The sequence below is a fragment of the Gadus morhua genome, chromosome 11 (genome assembly GCF_902167405.1).
Source record: "Gadus morhua chromosome 11, gadMor3.0, whole genome shotgun sequence".
NCBI classification, from domain to species: Eukaryota; Metazoa; Chordata; class Actinopteri; order Gadiformes; family Gadidae; genus Gadus; species Gadus morhua.
The window spans coordinates 953,125-977,724 of NC_044058.1; the positions used below are offsets into that span (position 1 = coordinate 953,125).

The 24,600-nt window shown below is 43.4% G+C and overlaps 1 protein-coding gene across 2 annotated transcripts in view; it reads left to right on the forward strand.

The window, feature by feature from the left end:
* The first annotated feature begins 1,475 nt into the window (after positions 1–1,475).
* The window catches only part of mindy3 (MINDY lysine 48 deubiquitinase 3), a 52,771-nt gene continuing 29,646 nt past the window's right edge, over positions 1,476–24,600 (forward strand). Inside the window, exons 1-14 of one of the 2 annotated variants that reach the window (XR_003978597.1) lie at positions 1,476–1,618; positions 2,104–2,456; positions 2,552–2,631; positions 2,733–2,793; positions 2,971–3,177; positions 3,334–3,385; positions 4,476–4,590; positions 5,721–5,794; positions 5,932–6,011; positions 6,807–6,877; positions 8,456–8,536; positions 21,921–21,993; positions 22,297–23,445; positions 23,594–23,666. Coding sequence is in view for 1 of the 2 variants with exons in the window: in XM_030371200.1 (XP_030227060.1) it covers positions 2,363–2,456; positions 2,552–2,631; positions 2,733–2,793; positions 2,971–3,177; positions 3,334–3,385; positions 4,476–4,590; positions 5,721–5,794; positions 5,932–6,011; positions 6,807–6,877; positions 8,456–8,536; positions 21,921–21,993; positions 23,594–23,666 (1,061 nt within the window). In the remaining variant the exon portion in view is untranslated. The remainder of the gene's footprint in view (positions 1,619–2,103; positions 2,457–2,551; positions 2,632–2,732; positions 2,794–2,970; positions 3,178–3,333; positions 3,386–4,475; positions 4,591–5,720; positions 5,795–5,931; positions 6,012–6,806; positions 6,878–8,455; positions 8,537–21,920; positions 21,994–22,296; positions 23,446–23,593; positions 23,667–24,600) is intronic. The other variant, XM_030371200.1, reaches the window with a different exon arrangement.

A 24,600-nucleotide genomic window follows, 5' to 3' on the forward strand; every position in this document is an offset into this window, starting at 1 on the left:
ACTATTGCTAGACTAAGTCGTAATCCCTCCACTTATTTCAATTATCTGTTTGACATCTTGCATTGTTATTGTGCCTATAAGAACCGCAATCTGTTTCCTTACTAGACGCTGGGAAATTGACAGAACTGGAAACCGGGAACAGGGTTGCTTGTTATGGCCCAGAAAAATACCCTGATACTTGCCATTGTTAAACATTTATGGAAGCTTAAGGAATGTATTTGGCTAGGCTAAAACATTTTTTTTTTTTTCTTTACAGATCAATTTTTTTTTGCCTGGGGTGAAAATAAAAATCAATGATGCAAAGTCTTCTGTCTTTGGTTTATTTGACTTAGCTGATATAATTGAGTGTACAAATTAATGTGTCTATTCTCTTATGGAAATGCTATGGTTTATGTTTATGCATATATATATATATGGAAAACATATATATGCTTTGGTTTATATATATATATATATTTTTTTTCATGGTCATTTGACAAGTTAAAAGTAGGAATGTCTAAGTATATCAAATGCATGAACCTTTTTCCACATTAAGTCATTGTGCGACGTTTGAGAATGTTCTGTCGGATCTCCGCCACCAGATGGCGCCCGCGAGGGTGAAACAATGGGTTAAACGTTTAGACCAGCCCACATTTAGGGAGCTCCTCCTCGATCTGCGAGCTGCAGTCAGGGGCACTTGCATTTTTACAAGAAGAAGACACTACCCAGTTCCAAGATCACTTTAATGGCTATGTATTTAATCACACTCAATCTCAGTCATCATGCAGTTCTATTATTACAATTATTAGTGGGCTACTGTAGTTATAAGACAATCTATTTTGCCCGGGATGACTTAAAATCTTTGTCAAATGATTTGTTCTCTACCATGAGCTCGGGAGATATTTATGAACGGCACACTCACAAGTATCACTGAAATGACTTTAATTCTTAAACGTTTTGATGTTGTACGAAGCAAACATCACATCATCACAGGAAACTCTTTCTTTCATCATAATTTCATCCACCACTAGGTGAATGAAATTCACAGCGTACTCATTTGAAGCTTCGAGGTCGAACAACTTTGATGGTTCATCTGGCTGCGAGGCTTTGACGTTTCATGAGGCATCATCTCGGCACCACTACATGCAATGTATAAATTGGTGACCGGAATAAAGTAGCAATGTAAGTGTGTAAGAGCATTTAACATTAAAATGACCAACGTGGTACAAATACAAAGAAAGTAAATCTCTTCAGGGGCGCCGCCACTTTGTTGAGAGCGTCATCACTGCTCTCGGTCTACTCTTAGATTTCCGAAAGATTAAGACAAAAAGGGGGCGTGCCTTCGAGAAATGCCTCACGAAAGCTGGGAGATCTTCGACTTTTGACTCGGTAGTCTGACGTCCGAGGATTGAACACACCATGTTGCGCCAACTGACGCTGCTTGACGTTCTTGATTTGGACCAATGGCCAGCGACGTTCACGTCCAGCTCACGTTCTGAATTTGGACCAATGGCCAGCCACGTCACGTGACGTTGTAAATAAACGAATGACAGAGCCGTTGGTCATAGTAAAACAAGGAAAGCCAAACACATGTAACACGGATATACATTGTCTGAATGTGAATCTGAAGTAACAAAAGGTACGACCTTCACTATTGATATCCAAACAGCAGTGACTCGTGGTATTTAGCGCCGTTTAACGAAAATTACTTGAATGACATAGCATTACTAGCTGCTGGTAGCCTCCTCCTGCTATCAGCGGTAGCACTGGCTAGCCAGCTCATCTGTTTCAAGTAAAACCTTATTTATAACAGCCTACTAACGTGTTCTCCCAAATAAGTTACGCTAACCAGATTATTTTGTTAGTAACCAAACTATGAGATCATGTTACCATAGCCGCATGTGTCGTTACTTCTGCACACACACCTAATAAGAGGTGAGTGGATGTCAATCATGGGATAACCAGGGTGCTGTTGAGAGAATAAGCATGTGACCTGATTGATTGTTACCTTGATGTGTACCGTGTCACGTCTCGGTGTGTTTAGCCTCGGTAACTAGCGCTCTGGGCTTGTGCCAGAGACACAGACCTAACCGACCCGTGTGTGTCTGTCCCGTGTGTCGACAGGCTGTCTTGGTCCGTTGATGTTCTTTCTATCCGCCCGTCTGAAGCCGGTCACTGAGGTGAAGCTGTCCAGCCACCAGGCCGTCCTGTGGCCGATGCAACATCCGTCGACTGAACGGACCGGACTGGCCAACCTACGACGAGCGAGGAGCAAGCAACGCAACGTCCGCTAGCGAGCTGTTCTGAGTGGACCTCTTCTCCTGACCCTGAGCTGTTAGACCAAAGAAGAGTGCGGGTTGTATTCACCAACACCCAAAAAGTCATGTCGGAATTGAATAAAGAGGTGGTGGATTTGGTCTGGGGGAGACCCACGAGTGGTGGTGTATCGGCTTCAATCTTTCGGAGGTGGACCCAAGGTACGAGAAATGACATTGTTCTTATCACACAATTATAATGAATGTTCTCTTCTGACGTTGTAGAAAGCCATCTGATGTGATCTTTTGTGGCACAGGGTTTCTTTTCAGTGAAAATGAACACTCAGCACTGGAGCAGTTTGAAGGAGGACCATGTGCCGTCATTGCCCCAGTCCAGGTTAGTAACTACATTTTTTAAATGTTCCATTGAGGTCTATAAATCCAACAAGTGATTGATGAAAACGCTTATACTTGTTTATGCTAAATTACCTTTTGCAGGCTTTTCTTCTAAAGTATGTTCTCTTTAACAAAGAAAGTCCAAACTGGAGGCACATTTCAGGTAAACTGGTTGACCTTTTAGTGCTGGGTGGGTTAAATGGACCTTGTGGCTTTATGATAATTAATTTAAAAACTGTCCCTGTTAATAATTTTGTCAACACTGATACAGCAACAAAGGGTGTTGCTGTATAATATCCTTATAATATCCTAACTCATTGCAAATTTATTGGTCCTATAGAAGAGGAGCAGAAATTTGCTTTGTGTTCCACTTTGAGTGAGATCCTGGAGTCGGCCTGCTCTACTCCCTCAACTAGCTACTGCCTGGTCTCCTGGGCTAAGGGGCAGACCCCTCATGCAATCACCCATGCCAAACCACGGACACAATCACAGACACGGTGCACGCCAGAGCCGGAGAGCAGCCAGGCACCACAAGAGCTGCAGCCCAGTGAGTCAACCATCAAATAATTGTTAAAGTGAAATGTGATTTGAATTAGAAAAGATATGAATTGCTAACATAAGGTTTTGTGTTTTGCTGTTGCTCACAGCCAGAGGGATTTTCATTTTGTCATTCTGTAGTAAAGGTGTGTTTTTGTCTGCATAGCTACTGTGTCTGCTGAGGACCTTGGCTTTGAGCGATTTCACAGCATCCTCCAGTAGGTTGGCATTACACACTTTATTGGGCCAGAGTAATAATTGTAGTGTCTTTAATTTGTCCATTTAATATTTTCACCATCGATATAAAGGCATAATAATGAACTAGAAAATGCATTTCCTGCAGAAAAGGAGGTGAGTGCTGTAGTACAAAGTGAGGTTGAAAATATTTTTTAATAAAGCCACATAGATTAAGACCTAAAGAAACGTTAATTGGCTTAAATCAAATGAAGGGATTTGAACAAAAGTTCAAAAGTCTAAATGGAGTAAACATGCACACCATTTAAGAAAAAGTAAATGGTTGGAAAAAAATAAAGTGACAGCTGAATGAAAAGCGCAAAGCATTGCTAAAAATGCAGAAATGTAAAAGGGTGTGTGTGTGTGTGTACTAGAGCCCGACCGATATAGAATTTTTAAGACCGATACGAATAATTTGTGATTTAAAAATCCGATATGCTGATATCGGCCGATATATATATATATATATATATATATATATATATATATATATATATAAAAAAAAAAAAATCCAGAAACGCGCAACAAAACAAACACATTTCCCTAACATTGGTTATTTGTAGTAATCCTTTTCACTCTCAGCTAACACGTAACAACGGCAAACCTGGACATGGTAGTCATGAATTAAGTCATGCTTATCGACTTTAGAGAATTGATGGGGATCTTCTTTTAATTGTTATTCAAGCAATGTCTGTCTCGTGACAGTTGCCAACTTACCATGAACACACTTGCACACATGAGCAACACCGATGATCTCCGTCGATCTCCGTCATTCACTCTGCCTAACTCTGGCTGAATCAGCGGGTTTGGGCGTGTTTTTTTTGTTTTTTTTTTAATCATTTATCGGCCATTATAAATGCCGATACCGAATAGCTTGAAAAATGCCTGATATTGGCCGATAATATCGGCCTGCCGATATATCGGTCGGGCTCTAGTGTGTACAAAGATGGAGTTAAGGGCGAAAATGAGCATTTCCGAATCTACTGATTGTAAACTGTTCGTCAATTTGGCAGGAAAGCATTATTTATTGTCTGTCTTTGGGGTTTGTCTATTCAATGTGTGTTCTTCCTCCAGTAAGCGGACTGTTCAGTCATTGTCTGAGCTGAGGGAGGAGATGCTGTCTCTCTATCTGACCTGGAGGGGAGGCTGTGGAGTCCTGCTGTTCCTGTATTCTGTCATCCTCACAAAGGTGTACAAGTATGAATGGGAATAGCTAGTTTATGTCACTTGTTGGGAATGTTGGTTTTCTGAATTTCTTCATGTTCTCCCAACCAATAATTCAAAATTTGAAACGTAAATTAGTAACCACTTTGTTTTAATCCATCAGGATTTTAAAAATCCTAATTGTAATCATTAGGGCTGTAACGATACGCGTATCAAACCGAAAATCGCGATACTCAAAGCCACGAACCTGTCTCGCGGTGTGAGAAGGCAGAAGCGCGATACGCCCTTTCTAACTCTGTGGTCAAATTGTCCGATTGAAATTTGCTAATAATTTGTCTAAATAATAGTCTGCTGACAGCGCCCCCTCCTATCGATGCCGTAAGTATGCGACTGCAATCCTCCGTGGCTACGGAGGATCGCATTTCTCCACAGCCGTCGAAGTGCTCATATGCGATATGAACGACATTTATCCAGAGGGGGCCTGTGTGATCCTGTCTCTAGTGTTTTGTCTGATTTGACTGGCAGTTTGTCTGCTTATAGGTCGGAATGAAGCGGCCACCGATTATTGACAGGATGGGTACTTTATTCTACCGGACTCGTTCGCTTCTTCACTAGACGCACGCGCTACTGCTCGCTCTCCTCGCTCGTCCACTCACTCGCTGACGTCACTCACACACGCATACGCACATTGCCATTCTGGCGCACACACATATGCTACTCGTAACGCCTCGTTGCGACGTTCATGACATTCAGGTTTTTCTCCATCTATTGAAAGTTAGGCTATTAAACATGTTGCATTCTATACGGCCTGATTATGTCATTATTTAAGCTACATAGCCTAATAAGAAGTGCTAATAAGGATATTTGACCAAACCAACCAAACAGTTGAAAAAAGCATCCTCCCACACGTTATTTCTTTATTCATTTAGCTATACTTTAATAGTATTCTTTCTATTCAGTGTTCCAAATTATTTGTTATTAAATGTTACATTAAGTTAATTGGTATATAAGTGTTGTTTAAATAAAATGCTTTTTAAATTTCAAAAAATCGTGGGATGTATCGAACCGTTGGTCAAAAATCGTGATACAAACCGAATCGTGAGTTTGTGTATCGTTACAGCCCTAGTAATCATCTATGCTTCTCTATTTCTGTAGGGTATTGAAAATATAAAGAATGAGATCCAGGACACAATGGAGCCACTCATAGACCCTGTGCATGGTCATGGCAGGTACTAGACCCCTAGCAACAACAGCGTGTACATTTCCTTTTTGTTAGGGATTGGTGTTTTATTTTCTGATCAATTATCTCAGAAAATGTATGTGCCATTGTTCTAAGCCTTGTTGTCATCTGCTCTGATTGTTACAGTCAGAGTCTGGTGAACCTCTTTGTGACTGGCCATGCTGTTTCGAACGTCTGGGACGGGGACAGGGAGTGCTCTGGCATGAGTACGTAAGGGTGCAATAAACTTGTATAGCGCTTTTCTAAATGCTCCAAGACTCTTTACAGAGTAAACACAAAATAAAACAATAAGAATCAATAAGAACGTATGTAAGTAAAAAAAATTAAAATAGGATAGACCTAAACAGGTAGCTAGATAACCGAAATAGGTGGACAAACTAGGGATAGTTAGGAGGAAGGGGAGAGAAGGGGAGGAGCTTATGGGATGAAAGCAATCTTGAAAACTTGGGTTTTGAGGGCCTGTTTAAATGATTACCTTTCTGCATGAAAGCATACACGCTTGAAAATACAATGTATATGCAGCACAAACGGTAAGTACACTGTTCATGCACTGTATATAAAAATGTATTGAGTTACATCTGAACTGTGGCCACTAGAGGGCACTCTTGTCATAAAAGTGTAGGCTTTGCAGAAGTACCCCCTAAAGCTGATTTCACACCGCGCGAGGCAACTCGCCGCCTCCATTCATTTCAATGAGGGAAGGGAGGCGGTTACAAAAGCGGCTGTAGACCAGGAAGCGGTTGCCAACCACGTGAACGTGCACAGATTTTGCCCTACCGCTCAGCTTTTTTTTCTTTTCTTTTTTTTAACTTTCGGCGGCGGTGGCAGCAGCAGCCGCTTTTGAAAACGCCTGGCCCTTCACACCACCGTGCTGAACCCTCCGCCAACGAGGCGGTTATAAGAGCGGTTGCAGCACGGCGGTGTGCAAGCACCTTAGGTGTTTTGTACACTTGTCCCTGTCTTTTTTTCTAAATGATTTCCAATGTGTTTTTTGTGTCCAGAGTTGCATGGTATCCATAAACAAGCATCTGTTGGCTTCCTTACTCTGATGGAGTCTCTGCGCTACTGCAAGGTACAAGCACATCACTTTCCTGGTTAAACATGTAGCTCTCTAACCTCAAGTAAGCATTGGGGGAATTAGAAATTCACCAACCCGAACCAAAATACCATAATTAGTCTACTACTATTTGCCCCGTTTACACCAGCCCGCTAATGGCCGCTAATGGCTGATGGACCACCGATGTGGAAGTCGGGGTGATTCGGGTGACATCGGGCTAAAAATGTATGATCGGGTCAATTTATCGGGGTAGCATTTACACATACCCGATGTTATAACGATAACATAACGATTTATGCCAGGGAAGACACCCGAAGTGCGTTTGGCGTCATTTGACGTCATTTCGAATGACGCCAAACACGTCAAATGGCGCGTTTGGCGTCATTTGGCGTCATTTCGGGAGAAGGCAAAGGGGAGACTGGTTTAGACTATTTATATTACAATAGCGATTTTATAATAATAGAACGCCGGTTCTAAATGGGCGAAGTACCCTGTAATTATAAAAGTCGGACATCCATCCATCACCCCCTATTTATACCCAAGTGGCAGATTGAGGGTCTTCCTTAACACAATCTGGTCACTCACAATCGTTATTTGTCTAGGGTTCTCGAGGGTCTTTCGTGTGTTGAGGTTGCCGATATAAAGACGATAAAACACGATAAAGCGCGGAAGATTAACGAATATAGCCGATGTGCCCAGGAAAATTCCCGAACGATTTGCGATGTCTTACGTTATACTCCCGTTCTATTACCGATTATAGCCGATTAGCCCATAGCAACCCCTGGTAACCGATTCTACCCCGATAGACCCAAAATTAACAAACATGTTCGTTCTTTGCCGATGTTGCCCGATCATTGAGCATTTCTTCCCGTTTCTTCCCGTTGTCTAACGATGTTCCCGGGAAGAGTAAGTGTTTCCCGATGCAACCACGCTATTTGCCGATGTTATAACGATAGCTGCTGATTTAGCCATCGGGCACCATCGGGGCCCACTATCGGGTAGGTGTAAACAAGGCAATTGATAGTACTTTGTACTAAGCGCAACACATCTTTTACACAAAGCTCTAATCTCAGCAACATGCCCCGTCTGAAAATATGTGCTGGGAGAGCAGCTGCCTCAACTCAGAATTCCCAAACTCTGACACTTTACCATAAAAATCAGCATGCACATTGATTAGGTTTTGAGTGGAAAATATAGCAACAAAATATGATAGTCTTATGAGTGTTCATGTGCTCCCAGGTAAGCCATAGTATTGTATCATGGAAAATCTTATATAGAGATTGATTCCTAATAAAACGGAATGTTTTTTGTCTTGCACTTATTTTATTTATTGGCCTAGTATGAATATAGTAATTTAGCTGGATATGATGCAGTTAATTAAAGCATGGGATCGTTAAATCATGTGTCTGCCAGTGAAATGTGTAATTGAATACGGTTAATGCACACTTTATTCCTGGATTATTTATTGAGGGTCAAAATGGTTCATGTTCCATCACACTCTCTTTCTGAATATATTCAGATTAAACGCTTCTATGAAACTTTATACGAACTGTTGGTGATGGTTGATGCAAATGTGTGTGTGTGTCTGCGTAGGTCGGGGCATTCCTCAAGTCTCCAAAGTTCCCTATTTGGATTCTTGGCAGTGAGACCCATCTCTCTGTACTCTTCACCAAGGTAAGCCCAATACTGAGGGATAACACACGGGGGAAATGTGGGATATAAGCATCAAACCAAGTGGTAAGAACTGAGCCTAGTGGTTTGGTCCTATATGGTCAGCACGATTGCTTGGCTTTTCACCTATCTGCCGTGGCCAAGAAGTGAGTAACAAATATGTGCAGGGCTCCAACATTTTTCACTAGGAGCACTGTGGCCCCCAAATGAAAATATTTGGGGTACAACCAGACATTTTAGTGGCACACACCTTAAATCAACACTTGCATTTCTCCTAATTTTCACTGTATTACTAATAAATATTTCGATGATAGATGCAGAAAGTACAATGTGCTGTTTCAAATTCTGTTTCACATTTTGTCTCAACGGTTTCCACATGTGCATGCGTTCGACGAGAACAGAACGAGTGAGCCCGTTTGTCGTCGTGCCGCTTGACAGGACGCTGCGCCTCCTCTTTGCCCGCTCGCCTCTCCATTGAGAATGCATTAGCAGGCACGACAAACGCCTCCCGTGTGAAAAGCCCTTTATGGCACCTGAAGCAGAGTCCTGCACGGGTTCGGGTACATGCACAATTTGGAAGAAACGGGTGAAAAATAATGTACTGTGTCGGGTGCAGGTCGAGTCGGACGCCTGAACAGCGCGGGTTGGTCGCAGTGTTTTGCGATTGCGAGCGAGACTTGTTGGTGATGTTATTCAGTAGCGGAGGCAGTGGTGGTGGGTCAAAAGAGGGCGCTAGGGTGCCGCCCCTCCATGAAATATTAACTCGAATATACTGTATCTGCCAACTATTGATCGACTATTATAAATCAACGAAACTAGGTAACGTTTATCCTTGTTTAATTGTGTGATAGACCGTCCTTGCCACTGCCAGCAACCTTTTAATGCGTCTGGACATCAATGATTTTGGCTAGGCTATTTATTGCTCACTTGAAATAAAGCCCTCCTCCAAGTCAGGGGCGCCGGCCACGTTGAAGTCAATATAAGCTCGTTAACATTCTGCTGTCTATCAAGACAGATTTTCATCGGCCCAAGAATATGCGCTCCAGGCCAATGGTATCGCTTTTCTTTTGTTGCTCAATATCAGAATAACAACAATGGGTCAAATAGTGGTGGTGCTGGTGCTGGTGAAATGGCCATAAAGTAGGTCTGAATATGCAGTGTAAGCTTCTCCAGGCCCTGCAAGTCAGGATGTAGGCTATGAATCTGAATGAATAGAAAGTTATAGGTAATGGCCATCCCCAAAATGCACCAGAATACAGGAAATCAAATCGACCAAATTCAAAATTTTCTGGGGGGATACCACCGGACCCCCATCTATTACTGCGCCCCTAAAACCGGAGTCAACTAAAACCGTCAACAGTGGATGATGTGGTTTTTTGCACAGCAATCTAAAGCACTGCACCAAACACCAGATAGTGCTTCTAATTTTCCTTCGGGTGCAGGTCGGGCGTCGTAATCAATTTATAGAGGGTCTGGTCGGGTGCGCAATGTAATTCACGCTACTGTCGGAACACGGGTCGGATGCGGTTTTAAGTATTGCGGGTATGGGAGGGTGCGGGACCCGTGCATGACTCTGAATAGCACTGGCCCACTAGCTGAAGGTCGGAAGTACGAGTAAATAGTTTGCTTGCTTATTGTTCAAATGCATGTAGCAGGTTGTCCAATCTTTCTCCTTCTCATAGACGTTTACGCGCTCGATAATCTCTAGGACCCCCTCCACACTAACAGTGGCCATTCCCCATCCTTCTCACACTCATTGGCCTGCTACAGATTCCGGATTTACTGACGCGCCCCTTCCACGTTTACTAGTCTCTGTTTGTACTTTAGATGTGTTTAATATTGTTCAATTTATCGTTTTTGACATTTTGTTTTGTGTGGAAGCGGGAGCTTAATTTCCAATTTGTCTTTCTATTACAAAGGCATGTACTTTCTGAAAGCCAATGCGTCTTTCCTGTGTCTGTTCCATACGTAGTATATAAAATGGATGTAGCATCCGGGCAGACCTCAGTTATTCCAACTGCATCCAATTCTCTTGACTTATGAGTGTTGCCATCTTGTCATAATTTGACTCCTAACCAAAAAAGGGCATTTATATGACGGCGGGGGGAGGGAGATACGCCCATCTAGGTGACGGCAGGGCTGTACGCTTACTTTTTTAAATGGTAGCAATGGTGCTAGCCAGCGAAAAAATTCAGTAGCACAAAAATAATTTTGGTAGCACGTATACTACAGTGAAAAAAAATAAAAATGCTATATGAACGTATATACAAAAGTAACACTATATGAACAAATTTAACAACAGTAAAGTGACAATGAACATATTAAATAGTAAAGTGACTATGAGAGCCTCTTTTAAAACATCAGCCGCCAGAAGTGGTGAACACATTCAACAAATTAAGTAATTATTACAAATTGAACAAACACTTATTTATTAACCTCTGATGTCCTTTCCCCTACCTCGAGGCAATATTTACAAAACATAGACTTCCTTGATTGGTCATAGACCAGCCACTTCCGTATACAGGGAAATACCTTTTCATTTTTCTGTTTAGCTTAAAAAGTGAATTTCCCGCGACCGTTACAAAGCCTCTTCCTCAACGTGTGAATGTTCAGGAAATGTAGTTTTTTAGTAGTCGAGCGGAACTGGCGAGCCTATAACTCAAAATACATTTCCCAACATTCAACGCTCCCATCATGCTCCCACATACTCGCGCTTAGTGGTGCCATCGAAAGCCACTTGGTGCCATTAGTACATTTGACCGCAGATCAAGGCATCTTGGCACCGGAATGAACGCAGTCGAGGTCAAGATGACAGAGATAGCATGCTAATCCTGAAAACTAGCCTCCGAGGCGAGGTGAGGGTCAGCGGCTAGCTGTCACTCAAGAGACTGCGCCCCTAATATTAATACATTTAGCCTCCAATAAAATAAAAACGAGCCTGCTAAAAAAAAATTCACCCCCCTCAGTGTTGTCATGGAGATATGAACTAAACATCATTGTATGTAAGGGATAACGTATAGAACGCCGTCATTATCAGGAAAATAGGGGCGAAACAAGATTCGGTTCGCCCTGTCGGGGCTTATTTTCAGAAATAAATGACAGCGATATCCCCTGTCAGTGAACGCTATATCACATCATGAGGTGGCTGTTCTCAATTCACAACACGCATCCATCCAATCTAATCAGGCATTCTGACCAAAACTCATGCACTCCCCACCACAATAATTAAAGAATTCAAGCAAAGCAAGAATGACCAAAAGTCACTTTGTGTCAACAAGAGACTGACTCCACCGACTCCACTATCGTCATCCCCAATATACCCAACACTGTACGAACGCAAACCGTGGTTAAGTTATGTTACTTGGTGGCTATGGCTAAAATCAATTGCTGTGTTGCAGGGTTTATTTTCCAACGAATTTCTGCAATTTGCTTGTTGGTAATTAAGATTTAAACTGTTATTTATTGTATTTAATGTTGTTAGGTATCACAAAACGGAATGTTATGCGAAAAAGTAGGTACTATTTTAGCAGTTTGCTATAGACGGGTTTCTGTGCAACGTCATCGCAGATGTGCGCGCGCAGCCAGGGGGCAGAAAGCGGGACATTTGTCATTTGTTTACCAGCGGAGTCAGCGGAGAACGAAAATGACCAGGAGCTGTTGTGCTGTAAACTGCACGAATCGGCAAAAGGATGGATGGAAACTGTTTAATATCCCAAGAGGATCTCATCCTTTTGCCAAGAGAAGAAGAAGATTGTGGCTCCAGGCCATTAAAAGGGCGGATTGGGGTCCCGAAGGTCCTAAAGGCGGCGAGAGTCTGATGCTGTGTCTGTGTCCGAGTCTGCAGCTGTGTTGATGGATGTGAATATAGCAGCTTCTGGACAAATGTTTTTGAGGGCCTGAAGATCTTCCGTTGTAATTGCTGAGTGAAGGAGGAAATGTATTTGTAAGGATTGTCACATAAGAGGGAGCAATTTTAAAATAACATTTAGGCTATGATTTTATTAAAATGCTTGATCTGTAAATATTGCGTTTAATTTATCCCTGCAGAAAAAAATGTGAAATTATTTGTGCATTATTACATAAATTCAGTGTGCGAAATACTCGTCAATATTCGGGGGGTTTGTAGGCCTATTTCTTCCTCACTAGTTTTTATTTTTAATATGCGGATCGAGAGCGAGCGAGTATCACGGTTATTTCGCACACTGCCTAAATTATACCAATATATAATAGGCTAATAGCCGTCACTCTCCTGAAGATTCAATCCACTGCGGACGGTTGTGCGTAATAGTTCACATGTATCAGCGTGTTCACTCTCATAGGCTACCTGGTATGTTTTGGGGTGTTGGTGTATGATGGACTTCAGGCAGCTCAGTCAGGTGTCGCTTTGGTCGGCTGAAGTTGATGTTTTTCAACTTTTGTGGCTCAACCCTTTTGCGGGACATGTCCTTCCACTTGTTTGGTTGGGAAGTGCAGGCGACCTCCTCCTCGGTGCGTCTGCGCCCTGTTAACTCAACCTGGCACATGATGGCTGCAGCATGGCTGCAACAAGAAGCAAGACTGGTGCGATGGATAGATCTATTAGTAAAAATAAGTGAATTCAGAAGCTCACAATATCTGCTGTGTGAGACTTAACCTGCCATGCATGTGCAGTTAGCTGTCAGGATGTACCCTAGATTCCTGTGCACGTACACCCAGGCATCATAAGGTTTTGCCTTTAGTCCCTGTCTCTGACTGGGCAGGACACCTGCCCTCAAAGCGCAAAACCCTGAACTTGTGTCAAAACATTTTAAGTTTTGCACATGACCACAAAGAACATAATTATATGCGTCCAAAGATTTGTATGCACGCAAACTGTCCTTAGTGTACACACTAGGCTTCTCAATCAGATAACTGTATATGTCGGGCCATGTTATAGCTGGCCATTTGGACATATCTGCAATCCATTCCTCACTCGGAATACTATATGGGTCTGGTAATTTCTCACCAGTGCTGAGGACCAGTTTGTTCAGGTAATCGGTGCAGTCTGAGCTGCTAAGGCTGTTGATGTAATTAGTCTGAGCCATCTCTGTCAAGACCTAGCTAACAAGCTGTCAGACCTGTAGTGTAAAACTATATTTACAGTGACATTGGCGTTTTTTTTTTTTTTTTTAAATGTTGGCAGGCCGTAAAGAAGCCTCGCCGTAAACATTTTTACTTTAACTTTGTTAGCATTAACTAACATTATGACCGTGCTCCTGATATTGGAAACATCTAAAACAACCGTCGAAACCTGGTAAGTTGAGTGAAATTCATGGACATTTCAGCAAGTGTTTTTATGATTTGTGATGCAATGAAAAACAAAGCGATTTTTCAGTAAAATGACATTTTATTGCAACTGTGTCAGGGAGAACTTACAAGCAATACGGCATCTACATTGATATCAGTTCACTCCGAAGCAGGCTTTTGCCCCCTGACTGCGCGCGCACCTAGTATTGTTTGTACACAAGAAACCCGTCTATTGATCCCAACATGACGTCATCGCCGAATTGCGTTAGAAAACACCCGTTACGGCCAAAAACTCCCAAAACTGGACTTTTAACACTATTTGGAGACAATTTATAAATTATACACATATTTTGAGTGCATTATGTACCCATTAATCAAAACTCCCTGTTAACCTGCATGTAGGCAGGAGCCGACCACTTGACACAAAATACCTCGCCATAGCACCAGCTAATCTTAAGCAAAAAGATTGCGTCTTACCTTTATTTATGTGGCAGTGGTCTCATCCCGTGGTGTAGCCTACCCTATCCACTTCCACATCCAAAAGTTATCGAAGTTTTCTGAAAACTAGTAGGTACTGTAAATCGTAGGTTCAGTAAATCGACGCCTCGGGAGACCCTGTCGGAGCGCTTGCTGTTTAATTATCTATCGACGTGACGGCAAGGGCTGTGAATAATAATTTCCGGAGTCACTTTTACTTTGAAGATTCGAGGGGGCTAAGAAAGTCAGATTACGGATTATTGACACCTGCACGCGCGCACCGATCGACGCGCGCACCGATCGACGCGCGCACCGATCGACGCGCGCACCGTTCGACGCGCGCACCGTTCGACGCGCGCACTGATCGAGCCCCCCCCCCCCCCCTCCCCCTGAAAGAAAACTCTTCGGATCTCCGCGAACCACACAGGTCCCCAAAATGTATGATAAAAAAGCGACTCGTGCCAAAAAGCGTGCCGTTTGCATGTCTGAAACATACTGACTAGAATGGTTCTTTGGACCAGGCTGTAAATAGGTTAATAAGACTATGAAAACGGCCTGTTTAACAAGTGAGTCAACGAAGAATTGCTCACTTTTGGTACCACCTTGTAGTGGCCACCCGGTGCTACTGCAATGTTTGTCACTTCCGCATTGGATGCTGGTAGAACTCGCTGTGGTTGGGGCTTGGTCTGTACTCGTCCCAGAGAGATTTGTCTCCCATGGGCAAGTCTTTTTCAGGGGGCTTTATAAGAAAACGTAGTATGCCTGCGCTAACTGAAGTTGTTGGTTTACTTTGAGACAAGCCTTTGCACCCAGGATAGTGGTCTGAATCATTTTATCCTTTGTGGTGTGCATCTGTATGTGTGTGTTTGTTTGAGTATCTCAAACTTATGTGTGCTTGTCCCTCGTTTGATTCTTTGTCGATGGTGTAACCCAATATAGCAAATATAGCTGATATAACAATCAATAATGCAAATATATTATGGCCAGCCATTTAGAGGAAGACCATGTCCATCGTAGCACCACACCCATGATAGTCCATTGATTAAGTATCTGTTCCCCAGTACTGAGCTGTTATACGAGTGCTTTGTATGTTGGCTCAGTTGCTGATCCAGGGTCGTCATGGATGTACTGATGACTTACCAATTATCACTTCTCCCAGCGGAACTAGTGACATATTCACATGCACACGCTCCCAGTCTCCCTCTCATCTTCTTCCCGACACGTATACATTCCACTGAAGAAGGATCTTGATTAGTGGTGTGTGTGTGTGTGTGTGTGTGTGTGTGTGTGTGTGTGTGTGTGTGTGTGTGTGTGTGTGTGTGTGTGTGTGTGTGTGTGTGTGTGTGTGTGTGTGTGTGTGTGTGTGTGTGTGTGTGTGTGGTGCCAGCCATGGGCCCTCGGGTGGATTGTTTCCTGTTGGGAATGCGATCCCAGCGTTCCCATCTGGATCCGTTTGACTCTGGATATTGGGAACCATACAGACAGCTGACGCTACACTGATTATCAAGAGTTGGCAACAAATCCACGCCCTTGGCCTCCAGTTGTGTAGCAGCGGTTTGCTACGTAACCTTTGAGTTCAAGAGGGGGAGCTAAAAGGGTGAGACACAGCTGTTACTGCAGACTGCAGAGGTTATTCAGCAGGACACAGTCCTCCATATCTATGTTTAGGAAGCATGTTCTGTACAGCATTAATCGCTTTTAATATGGAACAAAAATAGGGGCAAACTGGTGTGGTGGCTTTTAGCTTTGATCCATTCCAACAAAAGGAGCAAACCTGATACCTTCCACTAACGTGTTGGCGGCTCCTGCTGTCTGCTATCAAGGACCAGGCTGTATTCCCCGGAGTCCGTATAGGGGGGAGGGACTGCAGCTTTTAGACCATCCATCTAAAAGCATTAGTGAGTTTTTATCTAATCTACCTCAACCCACACCCCTATCACCCACCCTTGCTCATTTTGTCCACGTGCGGACGCATATGTGAGGAGAGGCTTTATAATGGCATGTAAAAGGTTCGGGGAGGGGGGATGAGAGTTTGTGGGACACCGAGGAGGGTTGTATATTCGGATGGGATGAGGTAAAAAAAAAAAAGTCAGACCACCTGTGACGAGACATGTTGATTGATGGTACATATCATGCATTATGAATAAAGAGTGAGTCGTTCTGCTGCATACCCTTCATACTAACTGTCCATTTTTGAAGTGTTTGTCCTCTGGGTTTAGTTGCTTCTGCAACTTCTTGGATGCCCCTGTGTGAAATGTACTTTTCCAAGAGCTAAGATGGTGAGTTTGGGGAGCCTTAGGTTGCCTATGACAGTCAGGGTGAGACTTCTCTGTTTTCCTTCCTCCCCCTGTCCCTGACTGATGAGGTTTGCAGGCTGCGTGTCGGCCTCTCACGGGACCCCTGTGAGTGTGTGTTTGTGTCTTTGTGTAAAGTAGCCCTGTCCCGGGTCAGTGATTTACTGGAAGGAACGGCAGCCACTCTGGCTGGCTGTGTCCCTTAGGCTCTCCTGACTGCTGACACACACACGCAGACTATTCCTAAAAGCTGTGTTCAGAGCAGGGATGCTTTTTTTTTTTTGATTTCCCATGGTGCCTTTCAAGGATGCCAGGATAATTATCACTCTGTTTGCCTCAAACAATCGTCTATGGTGGGGGATCTCTCTCTCTCTCTCTCTCTCTCTCTCTCTCTCTCTCTCTCTCTCTCTCTCTCTCTCTCTCTCTCTCTCTCTCTCTCTCTCTCTCTCTCTCTCTCTCTCTCTCTCTCTCTCTCTCTCTCTCTCTCTCTCTCTCTCTCTCTCTCTCTCTCTCTCTTCCCCCCCCCCCCTTGCTGTTCTCTGGTATCCCTTCTTTTCTCTGCTGTTGCAGCACAATCACTCAGGACTCTATCTTGTCAATCAAACTTGAAACAAGCACACTGTACAACCTCTATTTACCCAGAGAGATTTGGTTACAATGGTTTTTCCCTTCTCTTTTTTTTTTTATTCCGTTATCTTGTGGGATGCTAGGTGAGGTGAAAGAATTTTTTTTCTCTCCATCACACACCTTTTCTTTCTCTTCTCTTCTCCTATAACACAAACAACCTTGTGTTAACCCTCTACAACCCCACCTACACACCCACTTCTTCTCGAACACATCGTACACATACACCTCTTAGCCTGTCATGTAACAAGTCCATTGATGGCAGCTTGAACACAAGGTGAGAGACAGGGGCCTAGACTTCTGCTTTGTCACCCTGTAACTGATCGCAGACGACACACTCTTTGCCCACTAAGAGCCTCTCTCCAGTGCATAATGGCTCTTTTGGTTGGGCAGACGAGAGACAAAGGGACTGGGAGAGAAACGCTAGCCCTGCGTGCACAGACCCAAGTTTCTACCTGTGTCAGGAGATACTCTGTGGTGGTTAGGTTTTTCAACTCCAGGAGCAGTGAATGTCAGCTAAAGGCCGTGGGATAGGTGAGGGCGGTGGCAAATACAGGAGGGACGGCAGTAGGTTTTAAGAGTTTATATCAGTTATTCTCAGCTGGAGGCTAGTGACCCGTAAGTGGGTCGTGAGGGCATAATGAAGGGGTTGCAGAGCCTGCTCAAGCTTCATCTTTAAAAGAAGCCCATGAATTACTAATATTTCAATAGAAATGAATCTTTCACTGGCTTACTATTGCTTTGCGTGAATACATTTGAACATTTGAATGACTAATGAGACGTGTGGGTCCTGCAGGCTGGACCAGTGAATAACTACTGATCTAAATGGAGGCAGAATGGGAGGAGAAAGGCCTGTGGAAGACTTTAGGAGAGGGGAGCGTGAGTTGGAGCTGCTCTACTGTGTAATAGAGGGTAAACTCAAAGGAAAACATAAAGGGGAGGATAACAAATGCAACCCACCAGGAGTGAGAGCCTGTGAGCCTCCAATTGCGTTGGGGGAAAATGGTGGACAATATAACATTCTTCTAATTAGTGCGAATGCTGTAGCATTCACACTCTAGATATTGCAATCTTTATTTTTCTTATTCTTATTCTTCTTCCGCTTGTTTTTCGGTCTTCAACTCCTCCGCCATACTTTCAGCTACAGAAACCATTCAACTATCAAAACGTTCAACTCTGTAACAATTTCCTCTGGTACTTCAACTGTTTAAGTGGGGGAAACGTAACTCGCGTAACTCAATCGATTTTCAACCGTTTATCTTCTTTCAAACCATTTACCAAATCTACACATTGGTATCTTCAATACTATCCCAACGGAATTTCGATAGCATTTATGCTTTTTTCAGAATCACAGTTTAGTTTGAAACCGGCATAGTTCTCAGTGGTTTCGGTTGACACACACACACGCATTAGCTCCGCCATTCTCTTAAAGAGACGCACACACACGCAATGGCTCCGCCATTTTCTTAAAGAGACACGCACACACGCAATGTCTCTGTCATTCTCTCAAGACACACACAGACACACTCACAACTTTATTCCAATTCGATTTTAACATTTTGAACTCAAATATCAAATATCTCACTTGATTAAAGCTATTCAACATTTCTACTGCCAGCTTCTACTACTACTACTACTACTACTACTACTACTACTACTATTATTCCTACCATTACTACTACTCCTACCAATACTTCTACTACCATTACTACTACTCCTACCAATACAACTACTACAATTAATGCTACTACTTCAGCTACTATCTACTACTTCAGCTACTACTACTACTTCAGGTACTACCTACTACTTCAGCTACTACCTACTACTTCAGCTACTACCTACTAATTCAGCTACTACTTTCAGATTCTTCAGTTCAATTCATTTTATATTTCTTCATTTTCAGCAATGCTTTGCGCTTTTCATTCAGCCGTCAGCATTCACACGCGTTTTCTGCAGGATAGGAAATTTCTAGTCCAATGCGGGCAGGGTTCATAATCCGTTCCCTCCTGTAGCTATTCCTGTTAAATATCTGAATCTAAAATAAACACGGCATGGGCTCATTCTGTTCTTCAGTTCAGGGATCTCAAGTGTTCAGTGGTGTCATTATTGTTAACCACCGAACCGTCCTCTGCATGTTTTGAGAGAGATTCTAGTTTTTGACTGGTTTATTGTTGGGGCAACGTGGACTGGGGTCTTGAAGCATGCGCTGTTCTTTCCAGGTTTGGTGCCTATTAAGGGCATGGTCTGAAAGCTCTGAATGAGGTCCAGAGTTAACGGATTCAGGTTGCTAGACTTGGAATGTGCTCCTTCAAGAAACAAGACGCTTAGTCACTGTTGACAGAACATTCTTGTATGCTTTTGTCTCTGTGTCCGATTTTTGTTTGTGTATAATATGCAGAGACACAGGCTTCTAGTCCAATGTAAGCAAATATATACGCTGGCAGTACACCAGTCTAGAATATATCCAGATCTTTCTCTCGCACGCACGCACGCACGCACACACCACATCTCCCTCCCTGCTGGGTGTGCTTTCCACATGCCCTTTTCCAAATAAACAGCATTTTCCCCAGGCTTCCTGTAAAACACAGATCAAAGAAGGTGCATGCACACACACACATGTAGCATGATTTACATGTTTAATTAATGTCCAAGCTAAACATTTGTTTTTTTTATTTTGTACTACAATCATTAACCTCTGTTGGAGGCTAGCTGTTATAATAATTTCTGTGTACTTCTAATTCAACTATTTTGAATGACTATTCGGAAGATGACTGGGGGTAGATGTGGTGGTGATAGCACCATCCCCTCCCACAGTCAACAGCTGTCACTTTAAATAATTTGCTTACCATTTGGTTACCAGTTCATCTACCCAAATTCCTAAGAGTGTTGGTCACTCTTTTGACCTTTTATTACCCGTCATGGGTGCAGGTGGATGCCTTAGCAACCCCCTGAAGCTCCAGGATGTTCTCTGAAAGCTTGAGATTGCTTTGATGTTACTTTGGGAACAGAACGTATAATTCATTAGTGGAGGGCTTTTCCTCTGATGAAACTAAAGCCAGACAGTTGTGCAACAACACAACTCTCTGGCTTTAGTTTCCTTATCAAAACTCTCTATTAAGTTCAGCTTGGTGCTGAGAAGCTGCCTTCCGAGGGTCTTTACCACACTCTCATTCTCCCAGGGAAAGTGGGCTGACCTTTGCCAACCCTGGTAAGATAAACAAATCCAGCTGATGAAAAATCGACTGTCTTATCAATGTAGACTTTTGAACTAACATAACCAGTCTCTACGTGCTGTATGAGAGTAATGTGTGCACCCTTCACTATCTGTGTCTATCTGTTTATTGCTCCATGAAGAGCCAGCAGCTGCAAGTCATCACTTTTTCATGCGTCTACCTCAGCCTAAACAAGTTCTTCCCTTCTTTGTCCTCCTGGTTGGTCATCTTTGAGGAGAGGAAGATGTGAACAGCCTGGAAGGAGCTACGTCTTGCTTCAATACAGGTCTGCTCATGGAGATCATCAGGGTGTAACTTGTTCTTTGTGTTTGCCCAACACGCCATCACTCCAAAGACGCTTCTCCGCTTACAGAGCAGTGACTGAAGATACAAACGGATTAGGGGGGGGTGGGAGAGATACTTTGGTATGTAGTATGTGGTATACCCCTTGTTTTCCTGATGAGCCAGTGGGTAAAGCATCCCTTTTACAGAGTTTAGCTGCACCACCGAGGATATGGAGGATTATGGAGATGTTATCCAGAACCAAGGTACAATCATGAAGATAAATATCATGCACTACTGCTGAACTCAGAGCTGATTTGCCTATGGTTGAGGATAAGCTACATTTCCAGTGCAAGGAGGGAAACGATGTTTCCAGCCTTGTCAATTTGTACTCCAACCTCACCGGCGGTTTGGCTTGGGCAGTTAGAAGGGACAGCATGCATGTTAATTAGCATTATTACTGACAGGGCCCCCTTTTCACTCACATACGAACACACTTGCATTTCCCCAGTGCTTCTTTCCCTCTGGCACCAGTTATTTTTTCTTGTTTCAATAAACAATTGGAGGATTGGATACAAATCAGCGGGTGTTTGTGTGCGAGACTCAATTTCCTGGTTGTTTGTTTGGAAAGAAAACAAGCCATCTGGCTTTATCAGGATATCGGTTAATAACCCAATGGACCCCCAAATGATTAAACAGCCTTCTTATTACATATACCGTGTCGCCGCTGGCCTTGGTGCCGTCTTCTAGGGCTGACACCGAGTTGTATTCACACTCAACACATAGTGTTGATTTGTCAAATGGTTTAATGAGATAAAGGGTCTAAAAGGCAACGCCACTCAAGGAAGTTTGGTTTCTCTTGTGATTCTCCGATTGGTTCCGCAAAGCCCTTCTCATATTTCACCTCAGACATTCTGCCATTCTTCATTATTCTGATGTGATCCTCTGCTCTTCATGGAACCATCTCTGTACCCTTCCGCACAGACCTCTGATCGCCTCCTACTCTAACCAGTATTTCTTTCCCCCCAGTTCCTGGTTCATCCATCCATCTATCTTTTGACTTCAGTTTTTTTTTGGTGATTTACTAACTACTTCTACTCTTTAATTCTTCCTAATTGGTTTCACTACCTCTCTTTGACCCTCACACCTTTGCCCACGCCATTTCTGGCCTTCCGTTATATTATGAGGTTCTGTACTATCTGACTCTCTGTCTGTGATTTGGTTCCTTCCCAGGAGCGGTCCCTGGTGGGTCCTGAGTCTACTTCAGAACAGGCCCGGAGGGTTTTCCAGTCTTTTGATCCAGAAGGTACTTGATAACAAATGCTCGGATACGTGACACTCAGAAACTCTCATGCGCTACGAACAGACCTCTTATAAGAAATAAAATGGGATAAGATAAATTTAGATAAGATGAACATTCCACAATGACCATCTCATGGAGGAACCAAAAGCAAAGTATTTTAACATAATTTCAATTAAAAGTTCAAAATGAACAGTTTTCAACCCATTCATTCCCAAAAGTGAACAATAAGTGCTTCGACTTTAAACTTTAAGAAGGCAATATCCTTGCCCTGTTGTATTTTACGCACCCTACTTCTTGTTGGAACAGGTGGCTCCGTAACCGCTACCCACTGTCCGCCTTCTGGACACAGAGCAGGGGAGTTCAGCCTCGCTGTGTGTGTGTGTGTGTGTGTGTGTGTGTGTGTGTGTGTGTGTGTGTGTGTGTGTGTGTGTGTGTGTGTGTGTGTGTGTGTGTGTGTGTGTGTGTGTGTGTGTGTGTGTGTGTGTGTGTGTGTGTGTGTGTGTGTGTCTTGGGGTTTAACCAATCCCATATGAATTACCCAAACAACACACAAGGCATGATTGATTTGGAGGTTCTTCGTATAAACTTATTTTGTTTTCCCTGTCTTGGAGTTGATCAAACCAGAGAGTTGAAGTTTACACATAGGGGATCGACATGATTCATTTTTCATTTAGACAGTGCTATACAAAATGACACTATAGATGTTAGACTTATAGAAACAATATGTTTCGAAGTATGTTCGTTCCATAGAGGTAAAACCTTCCAACTGAAAGCATTATTGCCTGTTTTTCTGTTTTATATATCCCCACATTCCATCACTCTTACTGCACTGAAATCTGTTTAGATTGTTCAGAGATTCACTCTAGCATCCGCTGGTACATTCTGCATGCCATATGTTTTCACTCAAACACACACACGCGCAAAACATGCCGTCACATGTGTGCGTAGATCCACAAACTAAAACTCATAAACACACATGCATGCTGTCACCAGCCGTGGAGTGGAGGAGCTGGGGAAACATGAGAAAAGAGCCATAAATCTGGCTGTGTGACATACAGTAGAGTCAGCATGGCTCCCTATGTTATGGACGCAAGGCGCCAGACTCAAAGTCACACGCACGCCACTCTGACTCATAGCTCACGCAGGGTTCCCCGAACACAATTTGGTGACTCTTGCACAAAGTTCCCTGCAGGGTGCCAGTGGTTGTCCGAACAAAAAGTCTGCTTTCTCGCCGGAATTGAACCGACCAGAACACCTATCAATTAGTGATTAGCACATTCCTTCACACTATGCCGAAGGATTTACGGATTTGCGTGTCCACAGATGCTAGTGCTTGCATGAGAGCGATAAGATATTTGGTGGGACACATGTTAGTATTTAACATTGGTCCCCTTCAGGTAGACAAATCATCACTGCTGTGGAATGTACGACAGAGGGGGGGCAGGAGAGTACCAGGTAGGTGTGCGTGTTGGTGTGTGTCATGTGGGAGTAGTTTGTGCTGCATTTGTGCAGGGAAGGCTGTCTCCTGCTCTTTACTTTCTGTCTGAGTCAACCCCTGTCCCAACCGTTTGCCCTCTCTCTCTCTGTGTCTTTCTCTCTCTAGATAATGGTTTTATCCCGGAGTCTCTGTTGGAGGATGTGATGAAGGCCCTTGACCTTGTCTCAGAAACGGAATAGTAAGTATTTACATACACGTGTGTATCGTTGAGAAATGCCGATTAAGGCCCAATCCAAACGGAACCGACTTTTTTGGTGTCTGGGCCGACCGTCCAGACGGACCCTGGGTTTTCGGTGCCCGAAAACACACTTTTATGAAACCAGATCCAAGGGTGGATAAGTAAAAAACGGACCTATGCGTTTTCGTATTAGGATTCGTGTGGACGTCTGAAACGCAAACGATGACGTCATCGCCCCCCCACCAACTGTGCGACGTTAAAGTTGCGTTGAATTATTATATATATTTTTTGATTTGTATTAATTTTGTAGCTTTTAAGGGGTCCTATTATGCTTTTCCGTTTTTTCCTTCTCCTATTGCACTTCACATATGTTTTTGGGTATATAAATGGTTGGCAAAGTTAAAATACCACAAAATTCCCACAAGGGGGAGTAAGGGTGCACTCACACTAGGCCATCTGGCCGTGGCCGTGTGGCCGTTTTCACACCTAACTGTGCTCAAATGGCCCCATTGTTCTCTGGCCTGCACTCACACTAGGCCATCTGGCCGTGGCCGTTGGCCGTCGCAGCTGTGGCCTGGCCACGGAAGGCTCTTGTACATACGTCATCACGTCGTAACATGTCATCACCAAGCGTCCGCTGCATGGACCATAATAAAGTCTGCCGCTGTCACGTTAAAATTGTACCGGGGGCGAAAATTGTACCGGCCTACGTCATCGTTTGTTTACATCCTGACAACCTGACAACCTGCCCGGCAACAGACGACGCGATGCAGAAAACATGTTTCCAAACGACGAAATAACATAATACAGATAGCGGATCGCTATCTGTATTATGATAGATGGCGATAACAATTATTTTTACTTTATATTTGTATTGTATTTAATTGTTTAATCGAAACAATAAAAAAATTTGCCCGCGAAACGGGTGATCGCG